Source organism: Typopeltis vanoorti, chromosome 7 (genome assembly GCF_054136105.1).
Source record: "Typopeltis vanoorti isolate ZY-2024b chromosome 7, IOZ_Tvanoo_1.0, whole genome shotgun sequence".
In the NCBI taxonomy this organism is placed as follows: Eukaryota; Metazoa; Arthropoda; class Arachnida; order Uropygi; family Thelyphonidae; genus Typopeltis; species Typopeltis vanoorti.
The window spans coordinates 9,771,697-9,796,033 of NC_143555.1; the positions used below are offsets into that span (position 1 = coordinate 9,771,697).

General features: G+C 37.2%; 1 protein-coding gene across 3 annotated transcripts in view; it reads right to left on the minus strand.

The window, feature by feature from the left end:
* Positions 1-24,337, minus strand: part of LOC150104479 (ATP-binding cassette sub-family C member 8-like) — an 822,612-nt gene that overhangs the window by 351,028 nt on the left and 447,247 nt on the right. For all 3 annotated transcript variants that reach the window (XM_090395659.1, XM_090395657.1, XM_090395658.1), the window contains exon 18: positions 16,229-16,441. In XM_090395659.1, the coding sequence (XP_090251785.1) occupies positions 16,229-16,441 (213 nt within the window). The remainder of the gene's footprint in view (positions 1-16,228; positions 16,442-24,337) is intronic.

The window sequence follows — 24,337 nt, forward strand, 5'->3', positions numbered from 1 at the left end:
TGGTTTGCCAAATTGTTCACAAAGAGCTGAAATGTTTTATTTGTTCTACAGGACTTTAATTAAAGATGCAGTTGATGTTTTCAATGTATTTGTCCATTTTTATAGTCTTTATTGATGATTTTCACACCAAATTTATTACAGCAGTTATTCAATTAAGTTAGGAAATCCTGTAGACTCATATTGGATCTGTTAGCTGTCAGGAACTCAATATTGTTAGATTATTATTATTACGGGTATTTCCATGAAGTCAGTAGACTCATTGTGGGAGACCCAAACTATCAAAACAATATCTGTCATATCTCTTCTTGAATTCATTTACAGACGAAGAACTCACAACTGAGTCAGGCAATGCATTCCACTCATTCACCACCCTCCAGGTGAAAAACCTTGTTCTCACACCCTTGTTACCCACACTTTACTTAATTTCCAGGGATGACCTCTTGTTCTTCCATCACTATCACACAGCTGAAACATTTCCCCTGCATCAATCTTATAAAAACCTTTTAGTAATTTAAATGCTTCTATCATCCCTTCTTTTCCACCTATCAACCAACCTTTGCAATCCACAAGTTCTCAATCTATCAAATGTAGGAAGCATTTTTTACATCACTCACCAACTTAGTCACTCTCCTCTGAACCCTCTCCACAACCTTCTCATCTTGAAGGAATCCAGGTGACCAGACCAGAGCACAGTAATCCAAATGTGGAAGTATCAACGCTTTATAAAGGGGGAATAATAACCTCTTTATCTCTGGATGCTAGTGTGTTCCTCAATAACCAAGTAATCATATGTGCAATCTTGGACCTTAGCAATGTGTCTCCTGAACTTCATCTCCCTATTCACCAACACCCCTAAGTCCCTAGCTTCATCAATCACTTGGAGTACTATTCCATCAATATAGTACACAGCTGATAATCTTTTAATCCCAAAATGCATGACTTTACACTTTACCATTGAACTGACATCCATTACCTTTTGCCCATTTTGTCAGCTTATTTAAATCATCCTGCAAACTATCAACATCAGCTTGAATTTTTATTGCACTACCCAACTTTGCATCATCAGCAAACAACTGAATATCTCCCTTTAAGCCATTTCCTATATCATTTACGTACAAATAGTGGGCAAGCACATGGCCTAGGTACACCACTCGTCACCTGCCTCATCCTGGACTCTGCTCTTCCATACACCAGCTTCTGGTATCTCTCCCTGAGCCATTCTCCTATCCATATCACGAATATAGTATCCATCCCCATCTGCTCCAATTTGTGCAACAGTATTCCATGGGGTATCCTGTCAAAAGCCTTAGCAAAATCCAGAAGTACCACAGTGTAGCCATTTCCTTTGTCCAACTCAGATGTCATTCTATTATAAAAAGTTAATAAATTGCTAAGGCAGGATCGAACTTTAACAAAACCATGCTGGCCCATACAGAGTATCATATCCTGGTCCACCCATTCTTGAATTTTTTCTACATAGCCACATAGCAGAAGAACTCTTCGGGATTACGCTTGATCTCCTTGGCTAGGGTCTTCTCATAATCTGATTTAGCTTTTCTTACTATGCTAGTAACCTTCCTAGCTTGAGCCTTGTACTGCTCATGGTGTACTGATCGCCTTTCTCCTTGTAAATTCTCCATAACATTTTCTTTTTTTGCAGATCAAGCTTGATGCTACTACTCATCCATCTAACGCCTACCGTGTTTGTCTTCCTGACCATGGGAACACAATCTGATATTGCCTTCCTCAGATACCTGCTGATTTTATCCCATGCACTGCTAACATCTTTCCCTGCAATATGTTCAGCCATGGGACGGCTGCAACCTCACTCCAAAGCTTGTTATAATTGCCTAACCTGTAGTTCCATATATATATATATATATATCCCTTCTTAAGAGAGAAATCCACAAATTTTGCAACCTCCCAAGTCAATACCACATGATCGCTCTCACCAATTGGAGGCAACGAGAACACCTTACTTATGCATATATCCTCTGAATCAATGACCAGGTCCAACACTCTCACACCACATGTCCCTTCAGTTATGTGCTGTTTCAAGTAATTATCTCGTAGAAGATGTATGAATTCCATTTCCTTTTTGCCACGTGATATTTTTCTCCCTTCCAATTGATATCACCATAATTATCACTAAACCTGCACTCATTGCACTAATTTGCTGATGCAGGAATTCAATATCCCCCCCCCGTATCCCCTGGCTATAGCAGCAACCAACTGTATATTTGGTTGCGTTAGTCACTATTTAACACCAGACCGCCTCAAATGAACTATCATTCACATGTCTATCATCTTGATATACTACTTTCTTTGGCTGCAACTCATCAGCTATCATCAACAGTACCCCTCCTCCCATTCTATCTTCTCTATTCTCCGTGAAAATACCGTACCCATCACATTCGATTCCAGTGACCACATCTTCTGCTGACAGACAAGTTTCACTAATGCCTACAACTTTTGGTGAGATTGCACTGACTAATGCCAAAAATTCTTCCCTCTTATTTCGAATGCTTCTTGCATTAGTATACAAAAATTGCAGATTCCCTTTAGTTCTTGTACCAGCTTTAGAATTGATATACATGTCACTAATTTCAGTTGTCCCATGACGATTTTTATCCACTCTATTCTGCAATTTATTCTGCGAATAAGGATCAACAAATATACAATCGCTGCTTAAGTTTCTCCCTCTTTTCAATTTTAATTTCGCTGCCCAATTACTTCAACTTGTTCAGAAAACAGTAACTTCTTCAATCGCTATGACCTTCCACGTTCAGATGCAACCCATCTCTTGCATACAGCTGTCTTTTGCCTTCAAACAGATTCCAGACCTCTTTTATTGCACATTCATTATCATCACTTGTCTACTTAACTCATAATTGTCAAAACGAGGCAGCACACATGCACTATCCTACTACTGACACTTTTCTTCTTCTTCACGATATCTAACAATGTTCTTAAATCTTTTGCTACGCGATTTATACTACCACTCAGGTCATTTGTACCCACCATAACTATCATATTTTCTGCATCATGCCCTCTCTTTATTGCTAAAGCTACTCTCTCTCTCTCTCTCTCTCTCTCTCTCTATTGCTCCACCAGCCAAGCACTCCTCAGACATACCATTCTCCATACCCTTAATCATAGAATCACCATATATTTTACCACTCATAACTTCATTAAAGTCCAAACAAGTGCCATTCACGGCCTCATTTTCTACGCTATTCAGCACGACGCTCCGAGTTTCATTACTCAAAGCTCTTTTACTTACTCCCTCAAGCTCATGACATCTTGTTGTGCTTTCATTCTGTTGACTCCCAATCACTCCCATACTATTTATTACTTCATCAATCACCAAAGACTCTCCCATTCTTAATCCTGTTCTAGTTACTTCAGCTAAAGTAATCTCCATAGTCCTAATTTCTCTATTCAACACATTTAACTCAGTTTTAATTTCCAGAACCTCCTTACTGAGCACTTCCAATTCCTCTTGCAGAAGATGAAGGTCACTTTTTATTTTCATGAACTCCTACCAAAGTTCTTCCACTACGGTCCCGACGTCTGATTTCATTTCTAACCGCTCCAGCCTATCCCGACACTTCTCACATACGTCAATGTTTTCATTCTTCTCATTTTTCCAAACGGTCCACAGATCTTTCACATTCTTCGGTGCATACGTATAACAGTTTCTGCACTGCATCTATTGCGAAAAATCCAACGTAGAGGTAGACTTTTGTATAGAAGTCCTCTGAGCCGCTGACGTACGTCTCTTGTTGGACAGGAGACATACCATCTTTAGACGCTGAAGTAGCGAAACACACAGCAGCGAAAACACAATATATACAACAGAGTTTCAAACAATAACACCACTGAAGGACACTTGTATCCAACCAAAGCACAACTGCAGCACAATTTGAGACAAAAAGCTACACTATACTTTAATTTAAAAGCACGTTTTCTACATAACTCAACAAGACTGCTATGTTCTCTAGCGACACTAGCGCACACACTACATTTCAATTTTTTTACCTGCCTATCCTAGCAAAACGCACTTGTTTTGGATTTTTCCTTCTCTCATTTAAGTAACCATACCACTTTACATTAGCTCTACTCACACACTCCTGAATGCTAATAATGTCATGTTCCTTCTTAATATCCTCATGTTTAATACGATTCTGCCATTGATGCCATCTGTTCACTCTCCTAATCTATCTCAGAACTCTCATATCTGTGGCTCCAGTCTTTGACTATGTGTTTTATTTCTAATCTACTTCTCAAATCCATAAGTTAAAACTAGTTTGAACACCATTCTTGTATACAGCCAATTTTGGGATTTAATAAATTCTTTCTTATTCCATAAAAATTTACTTAGTTACCTTCCTAATTCTGTTGTCTATTTCCATATGTTGTCTATTTGCCATCCTCACTAAAAACTGCAAAAAAAAGTTGAAATATTTTACTAGCTCTATAGGTTTTCCATTCAAGAAGCAGTTTGATGTTTTAAATGTACCTGCCTATTTTCCTAGTCTTTACTGCTGATTTTCATACCAAATTTATTATAGCAGTTATTCAGTTAAGTTAAGGAATCCTGCAGACTTGTAGTGGATTTATTTAAGAATACATAATTATCTGCATAGCATAAAGAGCTGAGGTGAACAACGACAATTCTAATATTAGGTTGGATTTTGCACGCGCGCACGCGCACGCACACACACACACACACACACAATGCAGTCAAAAAACAGTTGCAATAACCCACAAGTGCAGGGTATTTGATAAACACCATAGTAAGCTAAAGGCTTATCTTTTGCATAGCAAAGAAAGGAAGGAAGAAGGGTTATTATTAATTGGATGAAAAGTAATACTGAATCGAACAGATCTAAGTGAAATATTGATCTTTACAGAAATACCACTGAATAAAGGATGAATACATTGTTGATAACTTCCTGGGAGAAACTGAGAGACTTCATAACCATTAATGACCTTTTAATAATATTACAGAACACACTTTAATGATTTGTCTGGAAAGTTGTTTGCTGCTACATGACAAATTTATATGGAAATTTAATATTCAATAGCAATTGCTTGTCATAATTTTCTACTGTTAGAAACAGAAAATGCTGATAATCTGGTATGAATGTTTTGATGTTGATTATCAATAATGCTGATGTTTAGTAAAGAAAACACACTTCTAAAGATAATAAATACTAACTAAATTTAGTTAGTAATTATTACCTTAGATGTGTGTTTTCTCTCTTAAACATCAACATGAGAGTAAAACCATAATTAATATTTCAGGGTGATCTCCCACATCACAAGTAATTTTTCCTCTCCCTTCAAACAGATAGAGATCTACATAATATTCTTTCAAGCATGATTAACTGTTTTCATTTTGAAGTAGCAGAAATTCGTTTCCAGTCTAAGCCTCCATCTTCAAATTTGTTTTATCCATAACTCAAATCATTACTCTCCTTGGAGAATATACAAACTTTATTTACAAATTCAAGATAGGAAAGAATACTACAGGAAACTTTCTTTACTGTTAAGTGATTAAACTACATATCATCCCTTTTCAGATGATTTGACTTCTAGTCAAATAAGTCAAACTCAACGATAGCATCTCCTGTTGGAATAATGAAACCAAAAAGATGCTTAAAAGATATCATGCCACCCCAAATTGCACAGACTCCCTGAAATCTACAAAACAATCTTCCATTATGACCACTCATCAGCTGCATTAGTTCAGCATGCTATAAAAGTGCAAAACACCATTTTAATCTACTCTCTTCCTTCAAAAGTAAAATCATTAAGAACAGTTTAAACTTCGGAGAAAAAATCTTGGAGTTGCATCTTTGGCCTCATCTCAATCAGCCAGAATGCTGTCTCCCTTCACATATATTTGTTCAGATGAACACTGGAATTGTTCTGGCAAGAGTTTCCCATTATATTGTTCATCTCTTCGATTCTGTCATACATTCAGTCTGCTTCACTTGCCATAAAACCAGTAAACTGAGGAAACCACCATGAGCTGCACTCTTTCTCCTGTCATCACAAACTATTTTACAGAATCATTTGAAAAGCAACTGCTCAATAATCCATCCATGGCCTTCCTTATCGAACAGATACATGGATGTTTTTGTGCTATATAGCAGGTTTCCACTTCTGATCTTCTAGACTATTTCAAAAAAAAAAAAAAAATTAATACTGTTCACATTCTCAAATACAATTTGCTCTTCAAGTGGAAAAGGACCATTATATTTCTTTTTCTGAGATCATTTATTCTTTGCCAGACAAACTGAAGATGGCAGTCTTCTGTCTTTTGAAAGAAAACTCAGAAGGGACTTTATATAGTTTATAAACCTTTAAACACATCACTATCCTTGTTAAAAATCTGACATGATTAAGACTGTCATCCATTTCTGTTGAAACACTGCCGACACAAGAAATAAATTTTATTAATACCACCTTTGGATATTATATGGTGGTGATCACGTAATATTCTGGCCAAGGCACCTACTCCTTCCCATGGTATGGTTCATTTCTACAAAAGGAGCTCTAATAACCTGAGTATTGCTATAGATACATATGTTTCCAGTTGGTGGAAATGCTAACCAAACCTCTAGGTGTCAGATATTTTACATTTTCCAGGAAAACACCATTGCCCTTGGTAAATGGAGGCATGAAGTGGCACAGCCATGTTTTGTCTCTAGAGTAGTCCAGTTTCATCTCCCCCCCCCCCCCTTTCTTCCTATATGTAGAGCAGGTGAAAGCCTCCTGGCACATGTTATCCACACTGTAAATATTTAATTAAGGAGCCATTACTTCCTCCATGTGAAAGTGTGGTTGTTTCTACAGGCTGAACAATGTGCCATGCCAAAACCTGTTAGTGCACAGTACCTGCTGGTACTGTGCAACAACAGGTTTGGTACACAGTTACATGTACAAAAGTTACAAACAGGTTTGGTATACAGGACCAAACCTGTTTGTAACTTTTTGGGAAGCTTCCTGACAACTGGTGAATAATCCTGCTGCTGCTAACTTTGTCAGGTTGTGCTAAGAGAAGGTCTAAGTAGAGGAGGTTGTAGAAGAAACGACACACTTGGTTTGGTGTCTAAACACCTACCCACCCCTGTGTGGAAGTAGTGACCTCAAGTCCTTCATCGCTGCTGCTGCATGTCTTGCTCTATAAATTTTCCTATTACATTACCTACTACCACAACAAACAGCATAAAAATGCCTAGAACCATTGCTCTCAAAAAACACCCAAAAAATCTCAAAAATATACCAAAAATTTCCATTGAAATCACAATTCCATGTAATACAAAAAAAAAAAAAAAAACTTCTACATTAACTTCCCTGACATCCAAGGACTAAACAATAATATCAATGATGTGCACAACCTGATGTTATTCATTACTGAACCACAATTGGCATCCCCTGCATCAATATCTCATCTTTCCTCATTACATCTTTCATGATGCTGTTTTTAATAAAAATCAGATGTGTGTGTCAGATTAAATATCCCATGACAAAGGTTAACAGACCTGGAATTCCCTTCCTATGATCTGCTTTGGCTCAAGATTTCATTACTTCACTTTACTGCCTTCATTTGATGCCTCTACTATTCTACAAACTTCGATGACTTCACCGACCTTTTTGATTACCTATCACTAAAAGTTGATCACACATACACAACCAGTCTAATTATCCTAACAGTGAGATAATCTCTCTTGTTGATTTCAGAATGTAATTCCTTTTCTAGCTTTACAGACCAAGATGGCAAAGAAGAACTGTTTGCTGTCAGTAATGATTTAACAACCAGAATTCTACACAATTCTCTTCCTTCTCCCAACATCTTGGACCTTTTCTTAACTGGCTCTCCCTCAAAATACCCTACTAATGTTAGCCTCTCCTTGGGCAAGTATGATCATAAAATTGTTCATGACCCTTTGGACAAAACTGTCCAAACCTGAGTTCTCTATCAATGTATCAAAGGAGTCCAAGACAAAAATTCCATACATGCCTAAAAGCTGTGGGACAACTTCTGTCCTTCCACATTTCCACCTGATGATATAATAGTAACATCTCCTAAGGATAAGGTAGACCTCTAGACCTTGCGGTTTTTCCTTACAACTCTGCCATAGAGGATGCAGGTAGATCTCCCACTATTCCACAAGCTAGCCACAGTATGCCTACTCTGAAATTTTGTCAGAAGGACATCAGAAAAATACTCGGTTACCTTGATAATCATAAGGTTCCTGGCCATGATTTCATCCCTTTAAGTGAATTAAATGCTTCTGCTCCAGAACTCATACCTATCCTGCATCATTATTTCAAGCTGTACTCATCTCCCATATATCTTATATCTTCAAAGCAAGCGTTTATCAAGCTAGTTCAAAAAAAAAAAAAAGGAGATAACTCAACCTTGCTCTAACTTCAAAATGATGGAAAAAGTTATCAACAGCTTCACTACTTAGCAACTCAACAATTACTTAGTTTTCACCAGTATAGATTCTGTCATTCTTATTCAAGATTAGATCTCCTAGCAACCTCAATCACCTTTGGATACAAACCATTGAAAAGTTTGGAAAAACTCAAGCGGTTGCTCTATTCCCAAGGCATTTGTTTGAGTTTGGCATTGTGACCTACTTACCAAGCTAGCCATGCTATGGTTTATCTCCTTCTCTTTGCAACTAGATTGCCAGCTTCCTCAGTGGTTGTTTATTGTGGTCATGGTTTCCTTTCATCAGATTTTTCAATCAACACTGATGTGCCTCAGGTCTCAGTGCACTCACCTACACTCTTCTTATTCATTAATAATCTCCTGTCTCTGATGTTTGCTGATGACTGTACTATCTACTCCTCTTTTTCATTTTCAAAACCTTGGAGTGCTCAGGTAATACAAGCTTTAAGAATTTCTTTAACCAACACCTTAAACACCAATCTCCTTACCATTCTCATTTCCTGGATGAAAGACATGCTCCAACACTCTCTCTCTCCCTCCCTCAGTTTGGATTTCCTCCAAAAATATTGTTTTTTTTTGTTCTAAACAGTACTTCATTCCTGCTCGACTCCTGGCACTTCATAAAGATCAAAGCCACCCAACCTCAGAATAACATCTGACAATTTGGAGTGGTGTGCCTAGGACTTCCTCAGAATACTCTACTGTATTCAGTAGAATGCTGGGTGTGTTTAGATGCTGTGTTGTTGAATTATATCTTTTCTATAGGTATTTCCATGGACACCGCACCACCCAACTAGCCACTACAACTCCTCCACTTTCTTCTAATCGTGTATAAACAAGAAGCTGCTGGTTCACACCCATATATATACTTCACCTCCAAACTCATCAAATGATTTCCTCATCCTCCTCTTTCATTCTTTCCACTTCTGCTCTTTGGAACAATCTTCCCCATACTGTTTTCCCCAATGAATACAATCTACCAGTCTTCAAGAAACACATCAAAATTTGTTTCTTATTTTATGTACTTGCCCATATATGGCACTGTCATATCACAGACTTCTCATGTGTTTGGTTGATAAAAACCTCAGAGAGGATGTGGAACAATTTTTTTTATTGTTTTAAATCCCTCACTTATATGAAAGGTAGAAGAACCTATAAGACATTAGTGCCATGTGTGAGGTAAAGGTGAGGGTTGCAAAAGAAGTTTATTGACACTTTCAGAGGTTAGAGCTGTTTTGTAATGTTTTAAGAGGAAGGCTGTTCAGTGGACAGGGGAAGAAGAAATAAAATTAGAAGTAGGCTTGGCATGTGTCTGTGTGCAGATGCTGTTCTTGTTTTTATAGGTTCAACAGAAAGTGGAAGAATAATGGTTTTAAGTATAGCAGAGTAGTGACTATGAAAATACTTGCAAAAAAGAGATTGCTGAATCAGTGCATTTGAAACATGGAAGTGAATCCATAAGGAAGGGATTACCAATGAGTCAAACTGTTCTCCTCTGGACAGTAATGAGAATTTTTAGGTAGGTTTTAAGTACACCAACCCAAACATGTGAAGAGCATTCCAAGGATAGGAGAATTTGGGATTTACACAGGATCAGTAGCTGGATGGGTGAAAAATAAGATCTTGAGCAGAAAAGCATGTCTATTTCTATAGAAGCTGAAAAAGCCACTGATGTGATATATTTATGCCAAAGGTATTCAGTTCGAGGATAGATAGCTGATTCTCTCTCCTCGAACTGAAGGCAGGGCTGTATTTTGGTGACACTGAAGGCAACTAGGTTATCCTTCCCACACTGAAGGATGGTATGAAGATGAATGCTTGATGCTTTGTTCCAGATGATCTTGAAGATCGGAATGTCTAAGCACTAGATGCTTTGTTGAATGAGTAGAATCATCATCAACATCAAATTCCTGACATATACCCTCAAGGGGTGTACAGGATATGATAGTACTTCATGAAAAATTTACATCATTACTAACTTCCTATCTACAATTTTCCTCCAAATCAGTCTGTTGCTTGTGAAGACTCCAACATCATTATCAGATCTTATATTTCTATCATCTAAGGCACTTTGTACCGTATCAATCCACCTACATCTTGGTCTTCCTATGGGTCGTTTTCCTGCCAACCTGGCAGAGAACACTTGTTTTGCTAATCTTTCCTTGCCCATTCTGTTCAAGTGACCATACCACCTGAGATTAGCTCTGCTAACGCATTTCTGGATGCTGGCAATGTCAAGTTCTTTTCTGATATCCTCGTTTTTAATATGATATTGCCATTGATGCCATTTGTTCACGCCTCTAATCTTTCTCAGGATTCTCATATCTGCGGTCTCTAGTCTTTGGACAAGTTTTACTTCTGACCGGGCTCTCATATCCATAAGTTAAAACTGGTTTGAACACCGTCTTGTATGCAGCTAATTTAGTTGATAGAAAAAGAAAGCTAATTTAGTGTTCCAACTAATTTCTCTTTTATTCAATATGAATTTATTCAATTGACTTCCTACCATACCAGCTTTGTTGCTTCTGTTGTCTATTTCCATATTTAATTTACCATCTTCACTAAAAAGCGTGCCTAAGTAGCTGAAATGTTTTACTTCTTCCACAGGTTCCCCATTCAAAACACAGTTGACATTTTCAACGATTCAACCCATTTTCATTGTCTTTGTCTTTTTATTGCTGACCTTCATACCACATCTATCACAACAGTTATTCAATTTAGTCAGGGAATCTTGCAGACTTGTAGTGGATTTATTTAGAAGTATAACATCGCCTGCATAAAGCAAAGAGCTGACATTAACATATCCAATATCATGTTTAATATCATATTTAATACATATCCAATATCATGTTTAATACCACTATCCTTCATAATGTGATCCATATAGATAATCAATAACAGAGAGAATAATGTACATCCATGTCTGACACCAGATTTAACAGTAAAGCATCTTCCTGTACTTACTTCAATTCTAACTGCTGACTTGCAACTCGAATAAAGACAAATTATTGCTTGATATAATGCCCCATTGACATCATATAACTGTAGTGTATTGAATAGCTTCTCTCTTGGCACCTTGTCGTATGCCTTTTCCAGATTGACAAAACTTAAATACAGATCTTTGTTATATTCCCATGCTTTCTCAACTATTTGTCGTAAGGTGAAGATCTGATCTGACAGCCTCTATTTGGCCTGAATCCAGCTTGTTCTTCACCAAGCTTTTCTTCCACAATTCTTCTCAACCATTTCTCAAGTAGACTGGCATAAATCTTGCCCGGAACACTCAGTAGGGAAATATCTCTGTAATTCTCACATTTAGTTTTATTATCCTTTTTATATATTGGTACTATTAAAGTTCTACTCCAATCATCAGGAATTCGTCCCTCTGTCCAGGCCTTCTGAACTATGCAGTGCAGCCACTGTAAGACTTTTATACCACCATACTTCAGCATTTCTGGTCGAATATCATCTACTCCTGCTACCTTTCCACATTTCAAGCCTTTGATGGCTTTTTCTACTTCAAGTATGGATATGTATTCCTGACTGCATGCCTGGTCAGTGTTTTTTTATCACTGTGCTGTCATTACTGCTTGTTTCATTTAGCAGTTTTTCAAAGTAATTACTCCATACTTGAAGGATATCTTTTTCTCCCGTTTCCATGTCAACTTTATCATCTCTAACTCCTTTTACAGCACTCTTTCCTCCATTTCTAAGCTTCCTCAACAACCTCCAGAATATCTTACCACATTCTTGATATTTATTTTCTATGTTCTTGCCAAAGTCTCCCCATGATTTTTGTTTAGCTAGTTTTACACACTGTTTAGCTTTCTTACATTTGTCTCTGTATTCTCTAAGAGCACAAGCTGACTTATTTGCCAGGAAATTTTGATATGTTTTCTTCTTTTCCTTCACTGCCTCTTTAACTTCCTGTGTCCACCATGGAATTCTGATTTTTCTATCCTTGCAGACAACCTCACTATGCCTCTCTGGCTGAACCAATCAAGGTTTTCTTCAAGGCTTGCCACTGGATCTCTAAAGTTTGGTTCCTGTTCTCAAACTATTTCATTTTTTCTTCAATAATGTTTGAAGATTTTTTAATTATTTTAAAAATTATTTAATTATTTTTTAATTATTTTTAACTAATTATTTTAGTCTACAGTTCACATCTGAGATCTGCTCAACTTTTATTTGCTTTAAAACTTTCTTACATGTCATTCTTTTCAATATGAAATTCAATTTTATCCTGCTCAATACTAAATAGTGATTGCTTCCAACTTTAAATCCCCTGTACATTCTGGTGTCCTGCACCAGGAAGAAAACATCACTATCAACAATAACATAGTCAATGAGACTCTTTTCTTGTTCCTTGCCTCTTCTCTCTATGTGAATTTGCACATTTTTATGTTGGAACATGGTGTTAGTAATAATCAGTCCATGTCCTGCACAGAAATCCAACAGGTATTTGCCATTATTATTCGCTTTGCTCTTTTCTTCAAATTTTCCCAAAACATTTTTGTATGTCTGACAATCACTTCCTACTCTGCTATTCAGATCCCCAACAAGGACCAACTTTTCCTTTTTCATTGTGTCAGTAGCAATACTTTAGAGCCTCAAAAAATTCCTCCACTTCTACCTTAGTAGAGTCTTCTGTGGGACAGACACAAATAAGTCTCATTGTCCAGTTCCCCATTCTGATATTTGCCCACATCACTCTACTTGACACTGCCTGCCACACAAGAAGATTAGCCTCGTATTTTGTGTTGAATACTATGGCTACCCCTTTCTTTTCCTTGATTGTCATTGCCCGACTATAACATTTTGTATTTATTGCTCAGAAAGATCTCACCATTTTTTGTCTTTTTTGTTTCAGTCACCCTTATTATGTCGATCTGGTACTTATCTAATTCCTCAGCTAGCTCCATTTCTTTGCCATTCAGGCTTCTTATGTTGATAGTACCGATCTTTAACTCTGGTGATGTTGAGTTGAGGTGTGCTTTCAGATTTGTTCCAGTAGCTGACTTTTCACTGTTCACCCTGGTTCCCTAGAGAAAACAACGGGGGCTTTGTTTAACTGGGCGATTCCCCAGCCGGCATGAAATTTTGTCATGTTGTACCATCATTTTGTATATTGGTTTAAGCCAATAAGAATGCAATTTGTTTGGCTAAATCCCAAATTGCCAGCCCATCCTCGTTCGTTCAGTATCCAGGTAGATACCCAACAGGGTGCACCACAAGAAGGTGAGGATTGGACATTAGGTCAGAAGCCCTGGTCGGTTCTCCGCATTCCTTTAAAGGCTATGTGGATGTCTCCTCTCAGTTATACAGCTTTAACCCTTAAGCCCCAATGAGTAGAATGAAGTGTACCATCATCAGCAAAGATGTGGAGAGGATTAGTAACTGCTGAACGTAAGTTGTTGGTGGGTAGCCAGCTCTCTCTCTCTTGTTGATCAACATGGGTCATAGTGGATGGCCCACTCTCTTCAAGCTTCTTCATCAGTGCAGGAATTTGAAGAGAGGGGCCATCCACCATGACATACATTAAACAAGAAAGAAAGCTATCCAATTATAGAAGATGGTAGGTAGACAAAATGAAGGCAATTTACTTAACAGGCCATGATCAAAAAAAAAAAAACTCTAGAAATGCTAGAGTAATAGCATATATTTCTTTGAATCTTTCCATGGCATATGTCTAGTGATGGTTGAGTAGGTTAAGAGGCCAGTCATGGATCTAGATTGGCAAAATCCATATTGGTGGTCAGTGATTAACTGGCAGGTCTCTGCCAGTTAATCAACTGCCAGTTAATAAATGAAAAATTCCTCAACAATCGACTTCACCACCACATAGAGTGGTGGTGAAGTCGATTGTTGAGGAATTTTTCATTTATTCTGGAGAGGATTCAGGTGATGGCAATAAATCGGTAGTTTGATCATATCTTTTATCTTTTTTTAACTTTTAGAATAGGCTGAATGTATATTTGCTACCATGCACTGATACAGATGGAACTACATAGAGTGTGGGAGTAGGCATTATTCAGCTACTGTTCAGTAATGTGTGCAAGGTAGTTGGCTGAAAAGTTAAAGTCTGACATGTGCAAAGATCCAATAAATGATTTACAAATATCACACAGGATCAATCCTTGATTCCTACTGAGTGTGCCTTCTGAACAAATGACCATGGTAAATTCTAATAGCTAGTTTGTGTCAGCTTCTACACTCCATGTGGTATCGTTTCATCAAATTATATTGTAACAGTTCATACATGTTCTTTATGTTAGTAATGTTATAGCTCATCTTAGCCTTTTATTGTATTTTTGATCATCCCAACTCAGAAGAAGCCACAAGTATCTGTGGCAAAACTAGTCAGTTTTTATGACTAAATAAACACAATGTATTTCTCTTGATAATTCTCAATATTCTTCATTTTGGAATGAAAGCAGTGTTTGTTTGAACATTCTTGCAACTACAGGAAGGTAGGACTGTTTTGTTTCTACAGTTAAATTCTTCTCTTCTTGAAGTTGGAATGGATGGCTACTCATACTTTGAACCCTAAATGCAGAACAGGCAACTGATATAATTAATTTACTTTGTTTAGTTCATTCAGAACTTCTAAAGGTCAGTCAAAGGTATGTCCACCTTTGACTGACCACCTCCTGCATCCTTTGAGTAAGACTTTCTACTAATGTGTGGCAGACATCAGGTGGAATTTGTCTCCATTCATTCATCAAAGCAGTGCTGAGTTCAGCAACAGATCGAAAACATGCTGCTCTAGACCTCAACTGCCACTCCAATTTGTCAAAAAAGTATTCAATTGGGTTGAGGTCAGGACTCTGAGCAGCCAGGGGCAGTCGTTTAACACCCATTTCTTCATTCTATTCCATAACAGCTGCAGCTTTGTGGCATGGGGGGGGGCATTGTTGTCTTGATAGTAACAAGGATCCGTTCCATAAAAGTTTCACAGTGTAGGCAGCACCTGATTATCCAGAATATCAAGATACTGAGCTGCCTTCTTGAAACCATGGACGATGACCAGTGGTCCCACTCCAAACCAGCTGAATGAATCCCACACCATTACACTTTACTGTGGTAACAAGCATTCATCAGGCTGCCTCCACACTAACACCCTGCCATCAGACTGTGAACCTTGATTCATCACTCTAGGGTACCGTTTTCCACTGGCCAAACTGTCCAGTTCGCATGCTCTTTCCACCAAGCCAGATGACCCACTCTATTCGTTGTGATGTTCGGCTTGGGTGCCACTGCTCTTCCGTGGGAAACCCAGTAAATGGAGTTCTTTTCATAAGTATTACTGCTCACCATGGTGTTACTGGTGCTCTGGAGCTCATCACAGATGGTCTGTGCTGATTGTAGCTGGTTTTTGCAAGTCAGTGTTTTAACACCCTCCTGTCCCTGTCAGTCATTTAGGGCAGTTGCCCTGGGTGTTTTCCTACACTAGTGATGCCAGAACGTCACAATTTGCTGATCACATTGCCAACCATGATTTTGGATGCTCCAGTTGAGTGACAATGGCACGTATGGACATGCCACCAATGTGAGTCCATGGTGATACCTCTTTCAAAATCACTGAGTTCAGGTCGTGTTGCCATACCACCTAATACAATGAAATATTTCTTATTATCTGTATACACTGGTTTTTATGTTATTAGCAAACCTGGAATGTTCCACAACTTCAAGTAACAGGGATGCTGGACAATTATTGGCAGAGAGTGTATATATAATAAAAATCAAGCCTACCTGAGTTGATGCTGTTCGATATAGTGTCTGTTTGGATAACAGACGGATCAATTTGTGTCTTTCTCTAAGTGTTCCATCATCTGCATTATGATATTTCTGTCTTTCAACTTTTTCAATGTTCTTAACCCAAGAAGAACTAAGTTCCTGGAGTGTTTCCTGTATTTCATTCAAAGTTCCCTGCTTACGGATGATGCCACTGTCTAAAATAACAACCTAGAGAAAAATATAAGATATCACATGGAAATGTTTATCAGAAAATTATTATTATAACACTTATATTTAGTGTTAGAACATTATATTCTAAAACTAAATAGATAGATACCCATCTCAGATTTAAAAAACATATTAAAGAGTTATAATATACAAAATTTTGAAAAACAGATAATTACCCCAGACTAAACTGGTGGCTCAATAATTCAACAAAAAGACAGTGAGTGGATTTATTAGAGCAACTGCTGACTATGACAAACTTGTGACATCACAAGCATTTACTAACTATTTATTATATTATGATGCTGTGTTTCTAATGAATACCAAACATAAGGATCATAAACCAGCAAATTAACTACTGTTGTTCACTATTTCTTAGGCAATCTATTATGAAAAACGGTCACAACTCTCATGTGATGTTGAAAGTATCTTTATAATTCATGCATGCAACAATAGACAATGACCTCATATTATCAAAAATAAATAGTAATTTAACTATATTAAAAATTAATAAAAACAGAAAAATTCTTTAATCTATGCATAGTACATAATATACTACAGGTGAACAAAAACGTTTCATGAGTAGGAACCACATTACAAACTGATCGTGTGCCATAATCTACAGGTAAACTTCTGTATTTAAGTACTTTAATATTCAAATGATACCTCTATTACTTAAAATACACATTAATCAGAAGAATCAAGTTATTGGTTCAGATATTCAAAATATTATTATTATTATTATCATCATCATCTGACCACCAAAGATTCAGGTACTCATCATGAGAGGTACACACTATTGCACATAATGCTCATCCAACCATGCCTTAAACTGATTCAATGTGTGAACATTCACAACACACTCAGGAAATGCGTTCCACTCACCCACCACTAAACATGAAAAAAACCTTCTTTTCACTAATGCTCACACCTTCTATATACAGTTTCCAGCGATGGCCTCTTGTTCTATGAAAAATCTCTTCCATATCAACCTGATAACAACCCCTGACTAGCTTATATGTCTCAATCATATCCCCCCCCCCCCCTTCCTCCTCTTCACGAAGCTTTACAACTTACATTCTCTCAATCTATTCTCGTACTCCACATTCCAAAGACCACTGACCGATCACCTTTGTGAATCTTCTCTGGATCCTTTCCAACATATCCTCGTCACCATGAACACCCAGCAATCAAATCTGTGCAAAATAATCCATATGAGGCCTGATCAAGGCTTTATAGAATGGAATCATATCCTCTCTATTTCTGCATTTCAGGATCCTCTGGATCATTGCCATTATTCGATGTGACGTCTTCACAACTTGTGCAATATGGCCCCTGAATTTCAGGTCTTTGTTGACCATTACTCCTAGATCTCTCATCTCCTCTACTTCCTTTAAAATTTCTTCAGCAGTGTATACTTTGCATCCCATCGTTGCTTACCAAATCTCAAAACCTTACACTTTGAAACAATGAATTGACAGTTCCACCAACCTGCCCATTCATGCAATCTATTCAAGTCCTCCTGTAAGGCTATAACATTTTCCTCACTCTGCACCCAATTTTGCATCATCTGCAAAGAGCTGCATATCACTAGTTAAACCCATCTCAATATCATTAACATACAAAGTGAACAACAATGGTCCCAAAATTGACCCCTACAGTATGCCACTAGTGACATTCCTCTTTTGGGATACTAGATCCCCATATACAACTTTCTGATATCTATCTGACAGTCAGTCACTAAGCCAACTCAGAAGTCTGTTATCCAATCCTATCTGTTTCAATTTATTTAACAGCTTCTTGTGTGGCAGTCTATCCAAAGATTTTGCAAAATCTAAGTACACCGTATGTGTATCTTCAGTATTTGTCACCTTGTTATAGTACATAAGTAACACAGAAAAACATGATCTCTCTTTATCAAACTCATACTGATAATCACAGAGAATACTGCTATTATCAACACATTTCTGTATCCTACTTCCAGTGATGTTTGGTAAATTTTTAACAATCAGCTGCTTTATGTGACCCAGGGCTGGTGCGAACTGTGCGGAGGTAGAGGATCCCGCACTGGCAAAGCAAGTGCCCTAAACTAATTATTTTTTATCTTTGAGGGGCATCGCAATTTTATTTTGCACAAGACCCCACAAAGTATAGAACTGGGGCTGATGTGACCAGGGAAAAAGTGTGGGAAAAGAGGGACAAGCCAGCGTAGAATATTTTGCCACCATGTTTTAGGGTTTTTTTCACATACTTATCTGTGAGCCTCTTATAGACCGGGGCAATATTCACGAGAAATTACACTATGACGGCAAATTACAATGAAAATTCAAAGGTATTTAATTAATGAATATCACATCGGTCTGTGGCAGGATACATAGTGAATGTTTTCAAATCCTTTCATGAAACAAATTGTGATAATAACAAAACTAAACAATAACTCAATGTTTATTTTTATTGAAAAATATTTTTCCAAAATTTTTATAATAATTTCCAAACAGAAATTTGATTTTGACTAAAATTCTTCTCCTTTTTCTGTCGTACCCTCGTATCTGTGATTTTTATTTATCCAGGAATTTACGAAAGGTGTAGCATCCCATTCTTTTAATTCTTTGCCCTGTAAATTAATTGTCATGAAATCAGAAATATGTTCGACCATCAAACTGTTTCTAAGTTTTGAACATATCACATTCATTAAACTAAAGCCTCTTTCAGCTTCTACACTACTGACTGCTATAGTGTTAATTATTTTTCTAGCTGTTTTAATTGTTGTAGGAACTGATTCAGTTTTTCCCTTTATGTTGTCGTCCACAAGGTCTCGAAAATCATTTTTTATTTATCTGGTATTTCAAAACTTCAATTAAGTGATCTAATTTTCTTTCCCCTTCCATCCAAGGTGAAGTTAATTTTTCATAGGGCCATGTGGATTCATCTAGTAAATCGAATAATTCTGAGATATCTTTATTAGCTTCACTGGGTAAAGGTCAAAAATTCATAAAATAAATAATTTTGTCAAGCAATTATTTTTTAGGAAGTGACATTATTTTTGTGTCGTTATAAAATGGAATATGTTTATATTTGTCAGATTCCATTAACTCATTAATTTGTTGCTCATGCTTACCGTGATTGTTTTTAAGAAATTCAAAAGCACGTATTGAACGCTTTATAAATGTTTGAGCTTTGGTTAAATTTGTTTTTTGAGATTGAAGGCCGATTGAAAGTAAAGAAAATTCTTTGAGAATATCTATTATTAGAGCCAGATCATTAAAAAAAAAATTATATTTGTTAATCTTTTTGGCATACCAGTATAAGCTGCAGACTGAGCAAAATGCTGATACAAAGCAGGATATGCTCACCATACTGCTTTAGCAGATCGCAAACTACATGCGGCCCATCGCAGCCCGAGAACTTGCCCAATTTTAATCATCTCTATATCGAGTTCTTTTGCTATAGCTGCAAGTTCTATTTGATTTTTATTTGATTGGTGATAAATTGAATCAATTTTATCTAAAAATATTTTTAAATGATTTGTTTGTTTTATATCAGTAATTGAATCGTCAAGTGCTAGCTGAAGCTATGATTTAAACAATGCCAAACAGTTATTTTTGGAAATTTTTCCATTAATTTGGTAGCCACTCCACTCCAGACTTCCTCCTAGCATTGTACTGGCACCACCAGAACAAAAAGCTATTAAAAATTTGCTTGTAAATATTCATAATCACCAAATTGATTCAATGTGGACATTAAAATATTTAAAATATTTTCTGCAGTTGTAGATATCAGTTCTTTCAATGCAACAAACAACATAAATGCCCGCATGTCCTCCGCATGTCCTCCATGCGGAGGACACTGACATGTAGAAGTAGGGAGATACTTGTTCCAATGTATAAGGCTTTGATTAGGCCACACTTGGACTATTGTGCCCAGATTTGGTCACCGGGTTTTCAGAAGGATGAAGAGATGTTGGAAAGGGTCCAAAGGCGAATGACTAAGGTAGTTTCTGACCTCTGGAATGTTGAGTATGAGGAAAGATTGAAAAGATGTAATTTGCAGAGTCTTGTGGAGAGAAGGAAGAGGGGAGATATGATAGAGACCTACAAGTTGGTAAGGGGTTGTTATAGGATCAATGGTGGAGAAGTTCTGCAGAGAATAGTGGGAGATCAGGGGAGAACCAGAGGTCATCCCTGGAAACTGTATAAGGAGGGTGTGAGTAAGGGAGTGAGAGGCAGGTTTTTTTACGTGCAGAGTTGTGAGTGATTGGAATGCCCTGCCTGAGAGCGTGGTGTCTGCAAGTAGTTTGAATGTGTTTAAGACACGGTATGATGAGATGTGTGTGTAAGATAAAAGGACCTCCTAGATGAGTCTTTGACTCCATGAGGTCTTGTTTTAATAATAATAATAATAATAATATATAACTGGATTGGAGATGGATGGCACACTACATTGTAAATAGATTACTAAAGTACTTCTTTTCGAAAGTGTGGATGCTTTATCAATTATAATGCAAATTTTAGAATTCTTGTTGATCACATTTATAAATACAGTAGAACTCGGTTATAACGAATTCCACGGGACCGCATATATTTGTTCGTAATAACCGTTATTTGTTATATCCAAGAAGGTCATAATTTGAGCGAATTAAAAATGTTTTCAAATTTTTCTCAGCATAGGTATATTGGGTAACATAAATACATATGTGCATACATACTTATAAAGAACAAAAATTTATTTTTAAAACTTCCCATTTTTACATAAAAAAATCATCAAGCGTGCTTTGCTTTGCACAAGATGCATATTTCATACGTTTGAAATTGTTCCTTATACCACTAAGATGCTTGAATATGTCGTCTGAACCTACAGATTACGATTCCATAAATCTTGTTAAAATATGTGAAGCACTTTCTGCTTCACACCAGGTAACGATTTTCTCATCATTGCTATTATCTTCCTCAGAGTCACTACTACTACTATCTTCTTCTGGTGTAGGAGAGATTTTTTTAAGATGTCAGCGTCTGTCAGTATACCCAAAGTTGCGACGCCATTATCAAGGTCTACAAAATTATCAATCTCTGCACACGTTTCAAAATTGTTCAAGTTTCGCGCTTTTAACCACGTTGATAATGGTAAGTTATCCTCTTCATCTTCTTCAGATTCGCACTCGTATTCCGCAAGACTGGCTTTCTTAAAACAGTTTTGTATCATAGACGATGACACCAAATTCCAAGCATCACTCGTTAAACATATTGCGTGAAGTACACTGATCTTCGAGTCGTAAGCATAAGCATTTTCTGCATATTTTTCTCTGCGTTCTATCAGTTCCAAGACTAACAGACGACGAAAATGGGATTTAAAAATCTAATTACGCCTTGATCAAGTGGTTGCAAGACAGATGTAACATTCGGTGACAAAAAAACAAGTTTTATGTTTGTTAAATTAGCCACTACAGGATGGGCAAGTCAGTTTTCTATCAATAACAAAATTTTCCGGTTTTCACTGCGAAGATTTTTATCCCACTTGCGAATTTCATTTTTGAAAATTGAAGATGTCATCCAGGCCTTCTTATTCGCTGTATAATTAACAGGATGTTTCTTTATTGAAAGTTTATTTTTCACTTGGTTAGAATATAATAAATTTAGTATAATCCTTTATCCAAGTGTGAGCAAACAAAGTTTGTGCCTGTAAGTATCTTTAGGACTGGGGTAAGGTGGGGCAACACCAGAGCGACTCCTTGCAAAGGAGGAGCAAGACTTTCAACATCTTTCTCTAAATCCAGAGTAATTTATTAAAAAGGTGGCACACCATTTGGCAACTCCTATAGGTAGAGGTGACCTTGCTAACACTTCTGGCTGGTATCTCCACTTGGGCCTGGCTCCCACTGAAGAGACCTCAATAAAGGTCGAAACTAGACTGGGTAGTGGCCCTTCCCTTAATGCATAACATTAGACATATCCGCAAAGAGATGTGTTTTGCATTATGGGAGATACTAAGATAGGAGTGATAGTATCTTGCTCCACCTTTGCAAGGAGTCGCCCTGGTGTTGCACCACCTTACCCCAGTCCTGAAGATACTTTCAGGTGCAAACTTTGTTTGCTCCTGAAAGTATTAGGATTAAACTAAATTTATGAAGTTTCTTTATGTTTTTAAAGCATCTAAGCTTTGCCGATTTTCCAATTACAAGAAGCTTTCTTTTATCGCTACCGGTCATGTTCGCACAAACTAAAACTGCGAGTCTATTTTTGATAAGTTTTCCGCCGTTGCACTTTTCATTTTTAAATTGAAAAGTTTTATCGGGCGTTAAATTATAAAAACCCCTGCTTCGTCTGCATTATAAATGTTGTTGTATCCATATCTTTGTTAGATGTCGGGCCATACATTCTTGATCAAGTCAGAAACAATGTTGTTGTCAATGGACAATGCCTCGCCACTTACTTTTGCATAGATATATTGTTTCAGTTCATAAAGGGATCAATCCACCCATTGTTGCATTTAAAATCGCTATAACTAAGATGAACAGCAAATTTTTTGGCTTGAACTTTCAAAATTGCTCCGCGAATAGGTAAGCAGCCAGCGATTCTTTGCACTTTAAACCACGAAAGAAGTGCATCATCAACATCACTTTTATTACACTTTTTAAGTTTTTTACACTGTTGTGTCCTGAATAAGCATTAAAAAGGTTTATATTAAAATATTCAGGTAACATTAACCCTACTCAGGCAGAAAACATGGAACGTTGGCAATAGAAAAAATAAGTTGTTTGTGAATACAAGTCAAGATAAAGTTTAAGGAATTGTATAAAATTGTATAAAGTGTTTACATATAATCTGTATTAAGTGTGGGCCTGATAATAGAAATCCATGTAAGCTGGCAAAATCCATTTGAAAACCCAGCCTCTTGTAATGCAAAAGTAAAGTCTGTGAGTCAGGGTTCAAGGGTCACTTTTACTGTCCTGCATTATGAAAGTACTGGAAAGGGAAACCTAAGCGTCTTCCAGGAAAAGGAGGCAGACACACGTGCAAGAAAATAGTAGAGGGAGCTAATGAGATTGACGTGGACACACGTGACCGAGTTAACGCGTATCGCAAATATCGAGATTTACCGAGAGGAGAAAATTGAACAAAAAGGCCTTGCATGAAGGTTGGATTCCTGATCTCTCGGGGTGGTCCTGCTCATCGTAGGAGGGAAGTCCCTGGCCAGTTGTGGAAGGCACTTAGTTCATCCGTCATAGCGTTCGTATTGGGCCAAGTTATGTCCGTGTTCTAGGATAGCTGTGATGTTGTCGTACGACGGAGGGACTAAATTGAGCCGTCCATTCAAGGCGACGTTACCGTGCCACCTCCCATGTTTCCCTTGGAGATTCTACTCGCACAGATCTACGGAAGATATCCTCCAAAGCGATTACATTTGAAGGCCTTGATGATTAGACAAGGCGGGAACAAGTTTTAAGAGTTCAAGGACAGAAATGGTAAAGTAGACTTTTGAAATACTAATTCCAGTTGTAAGAAGAGAGTGAATTTTCTGTGTGAACGTTTAAATTGGACTGAACTTAAAGAACTGTAAGAGTGGCCTACAACTAGATACGTGTCCGAGACAGTGTTAAGAATTGTTTGCCCAAGAGGCCGAATAGATACAAGATTATGTTAAACTAAAAGTGTAATTGTGCTGATGTGTTCACTGATAGCCACGTATATCTGAATGGCTTAATGATAATCTATGAATTTTACTTTATGATTGTATTTAAGGTTATTAAGATTTAGTATGTGTGATAAGTACAAGTTAATTAGAGCTTTTGATCTGAGTTAAGTGCAACCATATTATCCTGTTTTGAAATGCATTATAGTGTATCACCTTAAAGCTAATGAAATGGTTTCATTCATGTACTTTCCTGATCTGCCTATGTTATAT